Genomic DNA, 15541 nt, shown 5'->3' on the forward strand with positions numbered 1-15541 from the left:
GATTTGAGCTCAGGTCATGGTCTCACAGGCTGGTGAGATGAAGCCCCACATCAGGATCTGTGCTGACAACGAGGACTCTGCTTGAGATTCTCTCTCTCTCTCTCTCTCTCTGCCCTTCCCCTGCTCATGTGTGCTTTCTCTCTCTCTTAAAATAAATAAAAACAGATTTTTAAAAAGACAAACTTTAGCACAATATGAAGATTTACGATAAAAACTGCAAACTCCACAGCAGGGCCTTCCTTTGGTGTAAATAGTGGCTGATTTACTGGCTTCAAGGATCAGAACCCTTTTCACTGGCTACCTGGTGAAGCTACAGGCATAAGATATGCTACAAAGACATTTTCCATGCTATTTTAAAAACTTAATGAGAAAGCTATATTGTGAACCAGTTTTTTAGTTTTGATGAAATTGCTATTAAAAGCAAAAGCCCTAAAGTTCACACCTCTCAAAAGAAAAGTCAAGGGCACCAGAGTGTAATGTTGCAAATGTTTGATTACGGGGGATTCTGGGGCCAATGCTAAAAAAAGAGGTCTTTGGGCTTCTGTTGGTTACTAGGATTATAACTGTTTTGGTTATTGCTTTCATTACAAAGTCCCATAGGTTGGGAGTAGTCTATTTCCCCCCTAAGCCCTATATTTTCACTGTGCATTTTGTAGGCTTCAAAAAATACATGTATCATGGCCACTAAAATAAAAACAATAAGCATTGTCAAAGATGTGGAGAAAAGGGAATGTTCATGCACTGTGGTAAGGATGTAAAATGGTACAGCCACTATGGAAAATAGTATGGAAGTTCCTCAAAACAGTACTACCATATGATCGAACAATTCCAGTTCTGGGTGAAACGGATGAACCAAAGAAAACAAAAACACTAATCTGAAAAGATATATGTACTCCTCTGTTAACTGCAGTATTATTTACAGTAGCTAAGATATGGAAGCAACCTATGAGTCCATTGAAAGACAAATGGATAAAGAATATGTGGGATACATACACACGTGTGCACACACGCGCGCGCACACACACACACACACACACACACAGCAGAATATTACTCAGCCGTTAACAAGAATGAAATCTTTTTTTTTTTAACTTTTTTTTTAACGTTTATTTATTTTGGGGACAGAGAGAGACAGAGCATGAACGGGGGAGGGGCAGAGAGAGAGGGAGACACAGAATCGGAAACAGGCTCCAGGCTCCGAGCCGTCAGCCCAGAGCCTGACGCGGGGCTCGAACTCACGGACTGCGAGATCGTGACCTGGCTGAAGTCGGACGCTTAACCGACTGCACCACCCAGGCGCCCCAACAAGAATGAAATCTTGCCATTTGTGACAACATGTAGAACCTAGAAGGTCTTATGCTAAATGAAATAAGTTAAAGACAAATACCATATGATTTCACTTTTATGTAGAATCTAAAAAACAAAACAAACAAGCAAAACAGAAACAGACTCATAAATACAGAGAAAAGAAAACTGTTGGTTCCCAAAGGGGAGGGAGGTGGAGGGGTAAATGAAATAGGTAAAGGGAATCAAGAGGTACAAATTTACAGTTATAAAAAAAATAAGTCATGAGGATGTAATGTGCAGCATAGGGAATATAGTCAATAATATTATAATAACCATATATGGTGACAGATGGTAAGAAATTTATTTGGTGATCATTTCATAATGTATATAAATGTCAAATTACTATGTTGTACACCTGAAACTAATACAATATTGTATGTCAATTATACTCCAATAAAAATATTATATAGAGTTGACATCTTGTAAGTATGTACATTTTTAAGGCAGAATTACATGAATCTATGTTGTTAAAATTACGTATTGACTTTAAAAACTTTTTAGTTACTTGTTAAGTTTTAATATCTCAGTCCTTAGAGATCTACCACATAACTTCTCTACATGGTCTGTTTTTTTCCCGATCCATCTTCTATTCCCCATTGTTTAGCAAAGGTTATGATCTCCAAAATTTTTTAAGAATTTGACTGAATATATACTTTATCATGTGATGGGATTTCCATATATTAGTTATGTCTTCTGTACTATTTCATCACTAGCCATTCCACTGTTTTGATACTAATCAATATTACTAACTATTTTGATACTAATCAATAGCACACACCTCATATGTGAGAATATTATTTCTTTTTCACTTGCAAAGTGCATTGCTAAAATGACATTCACTCACTTGTGGAAATTTCACTAAAATCCTTGATGATTAACTGTTGACAATGCATCAGCACTATTTTTCTTAATTTACTTGAGTATGCCCTCATCCATTGCCAACTTTTTTAATGCTCCTTGTGTTGTGCAAGCAATGAGTTCCACAAAACAAAACAAAACATTTTTTTCATAAAATCACTTTTAAAGATTTCAAATGTTGACAACTCTTTTATATCCATTGTCAGTAATGTTAAATAACATTTTCTCTCTGACTTTCTAATTTCTTATGACTATTACATGAGCACACAGGAAAATGTCCTTTTTCATGATGCTTTTATCCTGTGGTAATCATTCTCTTGATTTTTGGCATCCTCATCATCTCCTTGATGCTTCTCAAAACCACACTAAACTTAATGGAATAGAAGAAATTAACTCATTTGAAGTTCTCCCTATCATTGCACTAATAACTTCTAGTAGAGAGGATAAGGTTATTTTTTTCTTCTTTAGTCTTTGGCTTTCACATTTTGAAATCATTTATGCAATTCTTTGAAAATAGGACTTTTTCTCATCATTTTTAAACATTTCAATGACAGAAGTACAGTGTTTAAACTTAAATTTTACATTTAAGGAGTATGAAATATCTGACAACGTTATTAGCATGTTTTTAAATAATCTTGTTTTCATTACTTCAGTAAAAAAAAAAAATCTCATTGGCGAATTAGGCTAACACTGTTAACTGGTCATTTGTGAGAAAAGCCATGAAGCAAATTTCCAATATTCAACTGAGTATTATCAACTTCGTTTTTGATATTTTAAACCTGTCCTCTTGTAAATCTAGCTGCTAGGCACTATTTCTGGTTTCCTGCAAGCATCCCAGTCTCTAACATCCAAAAGAAAACTCACACTCTTGCTCCAAAATGAATCACTCTTTCATCCAACAAATATTTATTGAGCTCCAATTATGTGGCAGGGACTGTGTTAAATGTGGAAGACACAGGGTGAACAAGATCAGATCTTTCTCTCAAGAAGTTGGAAGTCAAGAGAGGAAGGCACACAAATCAAATAAGCAAAGTAAGTAATTACAAACTCATGTAAGTTATGTGAAGAAGGGGGTATAGCTCTTTGTTGTAAAGGAATTTGTCCCACAGTCAGGAACGATGACTTCCTAAGGAATTCAAGCTTGAAATAAGATTTGATGGATCAATTGGAATTAATCAAGCAAATGGAGGACACCATGTGCAAAGATTGGTTGAACAGTTGAACAAAGACTAATGTGCTTGGATGCCTTGGTCATAGAGAGCCCCAAAGCCCTTGGTCTTTGCCTGGAGAATCACAGAAATCCTTTGAACAGTTCCAAGCAGAACATGACTGAGGTGAAATTTTATTTGGAAAATATCACTCTGGGGGCGCCTGGGTGGCGCAGTCGGTTAAGTGTCTGACTTCAGCCAGGTCACGATCTCGCGGTCCGTGAGTTCGAGCCCCGCGTCAGGCTCTGGGCTGACGGCTCGGAGCCTGGAGCCTGTTTCCGATTCTGTCTCCCTCTCTCTCTGCCCCTCCCCCGTTCATGCTCTGTCTCTCTCTGTCCCAAAAAAAAAAAAAAAAAAAGTTGGAAAATATCACTCTGGAGAACAATCTGGAGGGTGATCAGAGTGGAGGAGAGGAAACTAACGAGGGGGATATAACAGAAGCCCACCTCAGAGAGTTGATGGTTAGCAGCAGCAGAGATGGAGGAAAGCTGAGGTGTGAGGGACTGGGTGCAAGAGCAGACATGACACATGGGGAAGCAGGGTGTCGAGGGTGACCTTTATGCTTTTATTTTTCTCTGTCCTATCCTGGCACTACATACACAACAAACCCACAGCAGACCTGCGGCACTCTTCTCCCTTCCTCTCCCACTCCCACATCCCAATGGTTCTTTACAGAGACCTTTATCTCTCATAACCGTGAGTTTCTCTCTATTTTCAAAGCTGCTGCCTACCTCATGCCCTCGAAACTTCTCACCTGGATTATTCCCTCAGCCTCCTGGGAGTTTTTATGTCTGCAATGTCTATCCCTTTCAATCCATTCCACAGCACCACCAGAGAAATTTGTCATTACCATATTTAGAAGCCTTTGTTGACTTCACCATGGAGGACCAAAGTTCAAGTTCCTGAACTTGACATGCAGGGTTTGTTATGATCTGGCCCCCAGTTTATCACTCATTACTCTGTCTGGATTTCTCTTTCTCCTTCTCCTTCCTATTTTTATCCCTCACTGCCACCTCTCTAAACTGAAATTCAAGCATTGCCTCTTAAAGAAAGAGAGAACAACCTTCAGTGTTCTATGTATCTGAGATAAAGGCAGATAAAAGCCAATCCAAGGCATTCAACCAAAGAACATTCATGGAACTTTCTACTTATCCACTCCTCAAATTCCTTCAAACTGCCTCGAAATTAACTGAATGTATAGAGACATTTCTCCTGGATAACACTTTTTTTAAAAATATTTATTTGTTTTTGAAGGAGAGAGAGAGACAGAACATGAGCAGGGGAGGAGCAGAGAGAGAGGAAGACACAGAATCCAAAGCAGGCTCCAGGCTCTGAGCTGTCAGCACACAGCCCAACGCAGGGCTTGAACTCACGGACTGCAAGATCATGACCTGAGCCAAGGTCAGATGTTCAACTGACTGAGCCACCCAGGTGCCCCTGGAAAACACTCTTTCAATTAGGGTGTTTTCAAGGGCTGGAAAGAAACCCCTGCTCAGAGACGTTTATCAATATGAGTATTTATCATCTCACATAATGGGGAGTCCCAGGTTTTTGGCCTGCTCTGACATTCAGCCTGCTCTGACATTCGTAACACTGTAGTCATGCCAAAGCTGGATTCCCTCAGAGTCAGAGATAGTTTTCAGTAGCAGGTGAAGTTACAGGCTTGCTAAATGGCTCCAGCAGGAGTGTGTGGTGAGCTTTTCCAGTCACAGCATATTAATCTTTCCCCTCAACAGACCCAGGAACTAGGTCAGTAGTCCTCACCTAGATCAATAACCATTGCCAGGAGAATGCCAGGTTTTGGTGGGTCTATCTCAGGTTCCTGAACGACTACAAAGAACAGAAACAACTTAGACTAGTGCTTCTCAAAGTGTGGGCCCTCCACCAGCATCAGTATCTTCTGAGAACTTTTTAGAAATGCAAATTCTTTTGCATCTGACACTCTAGGGGTGTGACCAGGCAATCTGTGCCTTAACAAGCCCTCCAGGTGATTCTGACTGGCAAATGCTAAAACAGAAGCATCAGCTTAGACTAATCAGAACAAGACGGGGGTTTCCCTGAATCACATGAACTATGCAGTGTAAAATGAACTCCTGAGTTAGAGTTTGACAAAAATGTAATGTGTGAATGTCTTAGAGTCTGCCCAATTTGAGACTATCTCTCCTTTCTAAATTAGGTTATATTTAAAATTTGTTTTAATTTAATAAGACAGACTTTTCAGGACACCAAGAGATAGAGACTAGCCAAATAGTTTTCAAATGCCCATTATTTCTTATCAAATGCAATGCACAACAATTTCTAGATATTACTTTTTTTTCCCACCTGAAGGTAGAAAGCTTTAATTATTCAATTGAGCTGTCACAAAGTTATTGCTCACACAGTGATGGAGACAGCTGGCTATTTCTCACCCTACATGGACTACCAAGACTCGTTCCAGGAAACAGAGAGAGTATCTTGGCCTATGACATATTTTCTGTAAGGCAGAAATGACGTGCTCCAGGAAAAATCCAGTTACAACTTTTGGCTTACTTGGGATACAAAAGGACAAGATTTTCCTGACCTACTTACAGAAAACTGAATTATCAACTACTGCAAACAAGCAATCATACTAAATAAAGGCACTTAGCCAAGAGATTGTGCATGCATTCATTCTCAATTAAACAGCCAGTCATCTAGGAAAGGACACAGTGATCTTGACATGCTTTCCTTTAGTAGTCAAAACATATTAATAATCCATGAGATGTAAAAAAGAAAAACATTTATTATTGAAGGACCTGGAATCTCAGACCCTTTCTGGAGATTTTTCTGTGAGTCTCTCATTGGAATGTGAAATAGGTAAGGCTACTTAAAGTGAACTCATCAGGAAAAGGAAAACAGTCTATAGTTATTTGCGTTCTGTTACTGACACCTGTGTCAATTCCAGAAATGAGAAACTCAGTTCCCAAGAGATCATCATTTGTTTTGGGCTATGACCTAGTTTATAAGTAGAGGTTGTTAGTGGCAAATCATACAAACCAACTCAGCTCATTGAAATAGAAAAGGAATATACTGGAGGTTATTAGGTGATTGTATCATTTTCCAGAGAAGTCAGAGATTTGGAGGCCATGCAACCAGAACCATGTCTAGAATCAAACCTCACAACTGGCTGCCTCTTTTCCCAGTAGGCACAAACCCCATGGCTTGTATTATTGATATGGACACTGCAGCCTCTTCCACTGCTTCCATGGAAATTGGCATTAGCTCCCATTACCTCCATCACAGGGATTCTGCCAAGTGCCACCTGTTTTGGGTCACCAGCTTCCAATCCAAAGTCTGTTGTCAGTGGCTCTAATGAGCCAAGTCTAAGTCACACGCCACCCTGGCCCACAAAAGGAGGTAGGGGAAATGAGTAACTGGTATCGAAAGTGAGAAGGAATTCATAAGGTGGGAATACCCTAACAGAGAAAATTGTTCAAAGGTGCCAAGAAATCCAAAAGAATGGCAAATGTTCACTAGATCCAGATTTAGGATCCTTTACATGTTTACACTCCGCTCTCATTTTACTCTTTGCCATCAGGTGTGGGGGAGCAGGCAAACAAGTATAGCAATCACACACTGTCCAAGTGCACACTTGTAGACTAACCATCTTTGTGGATGGAATGATAGAAAGCAAGCAATGACAGCGTGCCCAATGCTGCCATGCTACTTCACCAGACCCGGGACAACATAAGAAAATCTCTATAATAGCAAAAATCTTTTTTTAAACATTTTTTTTTCAACGTTTATTTATTTTTGGGACAGAGAGAGACAGAGCATGAACGGGGGAGGGGCAGAGAGAGAGGGAGACACAGAATCGGAAACAGGCTCCAGGCTCTGAGCCATCAGCCCAGAGCCCGATGCGGGGCTCGAACTCACGGACCGCGAGATCGTGACCTGGCTGAAGTCGGACGCTTAACCGACTGCGCCACCCAGGCGCCCCTATAATAGCAAAAATCTTAACAAAAATTTCAATTGTTCACAAACTAATGGGTTATTAGTCCTAGAGAAAAGGTTAAAATGGAATCTTGTCCAAATCCTTCCATTTAAATAGTTGACTATTTTTTTAGCACATTTGTTTATTTTTAAAAAGGCATATGTGACAGAAAACATTGTGGAACCTAAAATTTATAATTTTTAATGAAACCTGACATGAAGCTAGTTTCCTGAGCAAGGAATATTTTTAAGGGAAGATATTCATTATTTTTAAATTGACCTTACTTAATAAGAAATGTGTTAATCTTAGGCAATAGAGGTCAAAGAATTAACCACTAGGGGTGTCTATTACTAGGCCACAGACACCCTTGTTCAAATTAGAAAAAAATGTCTTCCTAAATATACTTTTTAGTTCCATATGCTGAAAATTATCATTGTATTCTTATATCCTTAAAACAAAATGATTTACTGCCATCTACCCTAAATGTTGTAACAAATATATAAATTTATATCTAAAAATAAATGTCATCTTTTTGGGTTGTGCAGTGCACAATGTGCACAACCACACGCGATAGCCCTGGTAGCCATCCCTCTCTGCAGCAAATCTATTCTAGAGTATATTTTCTTAAATCATTAACTACATAGATACATATGCCATACAGATAGACTCCTTTACAAAAGATCTTAAAATTCAGTGACTCCAAAAAAAAAAAAAAAAAGTTGTCTTTCTCCTATGCAACAATCTTAAGCAAGGGTTGGCAAATTATAGTCTTTGGGACAAATTCAATGTCCAGACTGTTTTTGCATTGGTCCTTAAGTTAGGAAAGATTTTTTTACAAATTTAAATGGTTATTTAAAAACAAAGAATGTGTGAAAGGGACATGTGGCCTGTAAAGCCTGAAATATTATTATCTCTTTACTGAAAAAAATTTGCCAACCCCTGCCATAAAGGCCGACGGGTGGTCCAAGACAGAGGGGAAGCTCTGTTCCGCAAGGCCATCAAGGACACAGGTTCATTCAGTCATGCTGTTCTACCTTCACTCACTCAGGATGTTGTCTTCATCTGCACGGTCAAGGTTGGTTCATCGTCACCCCTTCCACATCCTAGTCAGTGGAAAGGGGAAGGACAAACTGAAGGCCAACCACTCTAGTTTTTAAGAAAGTAAGACCAGTACATCACTTCCCCTTAAATCACATGCCAGAAACATAGCATATGGCTATGGATAACCACAAGATCAGGCGGGAAATGCAACCTCTGGCTGGGCAGTCACGTGCTAAGCTGAAATCGTCAGGTTTTTATTACTAAAAGTAAGCAGGAGAGTGGTAGTGGGAGAAATTAGAAGTCTGTGCCACAGATACTACCCAGAGTCCTCCTGATTTCCTCAGCTGGTACTGAGTAGTTTCAAAAGGTTAAGATCTTCCATCTCACCCACACCATGTATCAGGGTAATTCTCATGGAGCATTTTTTCTCCGTGGGGATTCCTGTCAACAACTGACAGCTTCTCTCTCTCTCTCTCTCTCTCTCTCTCTCTCTCTCTCACACACACACACACACACACACACACACACACACACACACACAGGCAGCAAAGGCATTGGAGGAAGTCAGAGCAGAAGGCCTAAGGAAAAGAAGGTGGGAACACAGTGGGATGAGGCACTCATCAAATAAGAAGGTAGGTATTTCAGGATCCTTCAGCTAATGGCCAAAGTAGCTGAAAATTATAATATCCTCAGCCACTTACTCTCTTCCCCGAGGCTGGTGAAGGCACTCCTACTTGCCTGCCTTCAGCAGAGACTACTACATACAAGAACAGTCTAATAGTCTAATCTGAGGATAATAAACACTAGTCAGGTTCCTGCTTCATGCAGGTGAACCCAGTCCTTACTGAAATCAGGCTTCCCATCAGCCTATTTTTATTTGTTGGATATTTTTCAGTGATGGTGTTAAATGGTTAAAATAGATGAGGATGCATGAAACTGTCTCTCTGATACTCCCCGCTTTGGTTCTCCAGTAAAACACCAGGCAGCTCTGAAAGCCTGAAGAGCCGCTCTGTCTGATTGGGTTGTTGAAGACGTTAGGAAAACTGTGGATTCCCCCGAGGAAGAGTGACACCTCTGAATGCCTGTAGCCTTGGGAGGCTTGCTAAATCTTCCAGGCCAGGCAAACGTCGGGGAGCTACAGACAGCAGGGAAGGAAGGCTGACACCGAGAGACGGGTAGAGCAGGGGTTTCCCAGGGCACTGAGAGAGGACAGATGATTTGCTGTCAATTGCAGGTTTACCAGAGCAGAGTGCTGTCCTCACCACTAGCCTGTCCTGACCACCCAGGGTCAACAGAACCCTGAGTGGGCAAAACAAAGGAACAGCACACCACACCTAAGGGGGACCAAACAACTGGAGGAAGGAAGACAATGCGGAATAATTCATGGGGGCTCCTAGCAAAATAGAATTACCAGACTAGAGAAGACCATGAGTTTCACAAACAGTAACAATAGCCCTTAAGGAGATTCCATTAACACCTAAAACCTCTAGGCAACCAAAAACGATTACATAAAATAAAAAGAAATAAAAATGAAAATACAGACAATTATGTAGGTTAACGATTAGCACCCAGAAAAAAATGGAAGAAATACTTTAAAACAGATCACAAAGAAAAAGAGATAGTGTATCTTTTAGAATTCAGTAGCAAATACAGAAACCATTGTAGCTAGTTTAAGCAGAAAGCAGAAAGAGGGAGGTGGGTGCTTACAAAATTGTGAGTAGGTGCCAGATTACCCCCCACCAAGAACTAGCCCACTCACTTTCTACCTCTGCTACAATCAAGAAGACAAGGAACTGAACAAGGGATCCACTGCCCCAATTGCAGATTCCAGGAACCACCTCGGCTGGAGCAGTGCCCTGTGTCCTGCCTCCCAACACCCACAGCTAGTGCCAGATGCTGGGGCCCTGTCACAGCTGCCACTGGGAAAACGAGGGTTTCTACGACTATACTGCAGAGGCCCTGATTCCTTCTTACTCCACCTTGGGCCTGGTTCATATGGTTGGTGGGAGAGCCACGTTAAATGTGCAACCCAAGCTGAAAGAAAGTCTGACAAATGTGTTCTTTGCTTTTCTCAGGTCCAACGTACACAAAAACATATTAAAAGGAGTCATATTATCTCCCATATATAATGTACTGTACATTTGTCACTATTTTTTGTCTGTCTGGCAAATTCTCTCACAATACTGTCCTTCACAAATTCCAGGATGCACACTTTTTCACAATTAAATATCTCTGAAATCAGATGCTTCTGACTCTCACTGACATCTTAGATTACCCCCATTTCAGGGTCATCCAAAGGGGAAAGTAAATGTTCAATAAACGTTGGTTATTACAGTTATTAACCTCATTTAAAAAGAGGGAGATTAATGGCAGTCTGACATTTTAAAATTGGCTGAGCATCTCATTATGGTTATAAAATAGGATAGATAACTCTTATTTTGTACCATGATGCTCATACAGAGCAATCTGTACATTTTATATCCATGATTTGCAAATACAAATTCCCAACCATCAGTATCTGCACAGTAACTGGCAAATCAAATCCCCAACACAGCAATAACACAACCAATTCTGAGGTTAAAAAGAGAATGTGAACTGATTTTGAAGTAAGGTGCAGTCAATGCTTAGGAAAAATTACAAACGGCAGTACAGAAAAATTGTTACATGTTGATAATTTTAATTTAAATTTTTATAAAAGATTCCATATCAGCTGGGAAATAAATAAATGTGGAGATAAGTAATACGCAAAACAGTGTCATTATTCTTTAGCTGAAAAAGATTTGGATTTGAAAGAAGAAATAAACGTTAGCTTCTAAAAAAAGACACTATTCTTGAGGAACATGGTGTATATTTCATACATAAGAGTAATCCACTTTTAAATTTTAGAAGCGCTATTTTAACTGTATTAAAAATTAGCGAAGGGCGCCTGGGTGGCGCAGTCGGTTAAGCGTCCGACTTCAGCCAGGTCACGATCTCGCGGTCCGTGAGTTCGAGCCTCGCGTCAGGCTCTGGGCTGATGGCTCAGAGCCTGGAGCCTGTTTCCGATTCTGTGTCTCCCTCTCTCTCTGCCCCTCCCCCGTTCATGCTCTGTCTCTCTCTGTCCCAAAAATAAATAAACATTGAAAAAAAAATTAAAAAAAAAAATTAGCGATAACGGGTGTCTGGGTGGCTCAGTCAGTTAAGCGGCAGACTTCCGCTCAGGTCATGATCTCACAGTTCCTGGCTTCAAGCACCACACCCGGCTCACAGCCTGGGGCCTGCTTTAGGTCGTATGTCTCCTCTCTCTCTGCCCCTTCCCCGCTCGTGCTCTCTCTCTTTAAAAAATACATAAATATTTTTAAAAAGAGTTATTGCTAACCTTTCTGGATGAAATCTTTAGAGATTAACGGTATTTTTTTCCCCCCGATTGGGAAACTAGCCCCAGTACAAGGAGAGACAGAAGAACGCAGCGGCCCCTCCAAACTGGTAGGTAGCAGGTTTAACAAACAAGGAAATTTACTTACGAGGCTTGTCTCTGGCGGCCGCAAGACGAGTAGATTGCCACACCTGCCTGCCCGAATCTTAAGTTTACGTAGAAGCCTTACCTGGGTTCAGTCGCCAATATCACGCAGAGAGTCTCAACAACACGTAACTCTCTCAAGGCTATGTCCTTGAAACACAGAAACAGCTCCGGCTGTGGTAACGTGGGCAAAACATAACATTGCAAGGACTGGGGAGGCGGCTGGGGAGTCTCTGATTGCCCGGATCTAGCTCTTGGGTCAATCAGAGGTCATGTCCTCTAGATGACCTCCCCCAACATAATTCAAAATGAAAGTCTTTTAAGAGGACTGCCTCTTTTACATATTCATTTGAACTATTTAAATCAGATCAACTCTAGCTGAGCCTTCAGCGTTTTATTTATTTTTTTTATGTTTTACTTTTGAGCCTTAAGCATTTAAAAGGTAAAACAGACATCGGACTTCGTGTTCTGCACAAACACACACGGTGCTCGGACCTTATGACAGACCTCTAATTGGCCTTGCAGTCAGGCCTCTAATAGGCGTGAAGACACCCAGATCTTTCCAGTCAGAGCACTTACCAAGCTGTTATGTAAGTGCTACATTTATTCTCTCTCTCCACTCAGAGGGCAAGCATCAACTCAGTCTTGCTATTTTTTTGTCCCTAGTACCTGACGCAGGGCATTCTCAATAAACATTTATTGAATAAATTGTCAAATGAATGGTTGAGCAATAGTCCTATGGAAAAAAAAACAAAAACAAAAACACTCTAAGGGTATTGAAATTCAAAACAGTCCTAAAAATGTCTCTCAGGTCTTATAGTATTTTCCTCCAGGAAAGGAGGCAAAATTACAAAGTAGCTGACTTCCTCTTTACAGGAAAATCCCTTCTTTAAAACAAAAGAAATATATACTTCATTGTGAAGTATAGCACACATACATAAAATAAGAGAAATACATGTACAGTTTAACTTAGGACCCAGATTGAGAAGTAGAACATTTCTAGGACCCCAAAAACACTTCCACACCCCCCTCTACTTTCCCAACTCACCTCCTACAATACCTGCCACTGACCACCCTCTCTATTTCTTCTCCAGATAACCAAAGTCACTATTGTCCTAATATTTGTGGGAATAATTTTTGTTTTACCATCTATGTTCACATGCCTAAATTACATAGTTTGATTCAACTATTTACTTTTTTTTTTTTAAGTTTATTTGTTTTGAGAGAGAGAGTGGAGGAGGGACAGAGATATTGGGGAACAGAAGGTCTGAAGCAGGCTTTGTGCCGACAGCAGAGAGCGGAATACTGGGCTTAAACCCATAAACGGTGAGATCATGACCTGAGCCGAAGTAGAACACTCAAGCCACTGAGCCACCCAGGCATTCCTGATTTAATTTAATTCTTTAATTAAATTCTTTCAATAGTGATTTAATTCTTTCAATAGTGAGTTCCTTTGGCTCATCAAGAGTAGGTTATGATTCAAACTATTCAAGAATATATCATGTCTAAGGAGCAAAAACTGGATTGCATATGAAGTGGATAACAAAAAAAAATGCCTTTCCTTATATCACACACAGATAAAACAAAGTTTTACAAATACTAACAATTTTCATAATTAGAAAAAGGACAAGAGAATAAAAACAATTCAGAGCAACATGTTTATTGAAGCCGTAGCTAAGCTTTCATTTACAAGCAAATATACTCAAAGGGAAAAAAAAAATCACAAGACAATATTTTCAAATGTTATACCATCTACATAAAAATTAAACTTGCAGAATTTACAAATTAATATTCTGAGCAGACCGATAAATTATACATCCTTTTGCAAAATCCAATCTACAGCATTTAAAAATTCATACAGTTACAAGGTAAGACATTCTTTACAATCTACTTATTTACATACCTTTTCCCACCGCAAATGATAGAGCTCTCATAACTACCAAGGTTTGCAAACACAGTGTATTTAAAATATATTTAGCAGCATATAAAAAAATTAGATAAAAGTGGAAGGAAATACTATTAAATAAAAATGAAATTAAAAGGTGATAATAGAAACAACTCCATAGGAAAATAGATCAAAATATATTTCTGTTAGGACATCAAAATTGTCTTCCATCGCAGAATGTATGCACAGCACTAATAAAACAATTTAACAGCATTTTAGTCCTGAGCACAGAATATAGCACAGCTGTAAAACTTTGGTCAATACAAGTAAACATCAACATTTAACACAAACTGTTTAACATTTTCCGTTAGTAGAGGACGGTCAATTCCACCTTATGCAAAATCATCAATCATATTCTCCTATCTTATTTTTTTCCATTATATTAAAAGAGCTTCAAAATTTGGGAACCCTCTATAGACTGATATAAATACCAGACAGACGGACCACAATTTGACTAACATTCCCAGTATGTTTAAATATATAAATCATCTGAACAGACTATACGACGAATTACCAATGGGTTGCATTGTATTCTGGGGGTTTTCTGTCACAAAAGCAGTCATCTTACAATTCAAATAATTTTAAGGTGTTTTTTAATAGCTAGGCACAAAAATCCAGCCACAATAAAGTGTGAATCAAGCAGTATACCGATTATAGGATATATATGTTTGGGAGATATTAAAATTAAGCACACAGGCTAGTACACAATTTTATTAGAATACCATTTATATTCAGCAGTTGGATTCAGATATATTTTCCAGTTAATCCGATTCATAAATTTTCGCCTATTAGGCAACTTTTCCATATGAACGTACAGAGTATTATCACAGTATTCAGTTTATGACTATCTTCACTCATGTTTAATTACTGGCAATATCTTCCCCCAGATCTCCTATGTCAGAGATCTGACCATCTTGCAAATTGCGAGCCTTCCAAATTCTCACAGTTCGATCACTACGGAACAAATTAAAAATGAACACGTGAAAAGAGGCAGGAAGATAAAGAAATAGCTTTTAGAATTACTGTGAAAACATTTTCTGAGGAGGACTTTAATATATGTAAGTAAAAATATACATTGTCCCATAAGTATATCAAACAGATACACATAATAATATTAAAAATAATTCATATTATCAAGGGCTTACTATATGGCAGGCATTGTTAGTATGTGCCCTTTATATATAAATACATTCAATTCTCTTTAACTACCATAGAGATAGATAATGCTATTATCACCTTCATATTGATGAGCAAATTTAGGTCCAGAGAGGTTAAGTAATTGGCTCAAAATTACAAAGTACATGACAGAACCAAGATTTCAATCTAGGCAGTTTGGTTCCAGGGCCCCACCTCCTAATCACTACACTGGATCTGCACTCATTATTTCAAAAAACAATACGCAATACAACATTGGTCAGAGATCTTCAGGCACAACAGCCCAGAGTAAGGTTACAGTAAGGCTTCTGGGAAGGGAGGAGATTGGAGCAGGGATTCCAGGAATTGGTGAATCTGGCAAGAGTCAGAATTATGTTCACATGAAATCAGCGTAAGCCCATGGAAAAAGCAAGAGGCTACTGAGAAGTGGACTAATACTCCACTATCATGGAACATAGAAGATTCAAAGTGTTTCTGAGAAAACTTGTTTTTGTTCACCCACCATGTGGGTACTGGGGAATAGTCATTAAACAATC

General features: G+C 39.3%; 1 protein-coding gene across 7 annotated transcripts in view; it reads right to left on the reverse strand.

The window, feature by feature from the left end:
* Positions 1 to 13549: 13549 nt before the first annotated feature.
* Positions 13550 to 15541, reverse strand: part of KIF21A (kinesin family member 21A) — a 152242-nt gene continuing 150250 nt past the window's right edge. For all 7 annotated transcript variants that reach the window (XM_047867707.1, XM_047867704.1, XM_047867703.1 and 4 more), the window contains one exon: positions 13550 to 14804. In XM_047867707.1, the coding sequence (XP_047723663.1) occupies positions 14711 to 14804 (94 nt within the window). In that variant the 3' untranslated portion in view covers positions 13550 to 14710. The remainder of the gene's footprint in view (positions 14805 to 15541) is intronic.

Source organism: Prionailurus viverrinus, chromosome B4, assembly GCF_022837055.1.
Source record: "Prionailurus viverrinus isolate Anna chromosome B4, UM_Priviv_1.0, whole genome shotgun sequence".
NCBI lineage: Eukaryota > Metazoa > Chordata > Mammalia > Carnivora > Felidae > Prionailurus > Prionailurus viverrinus.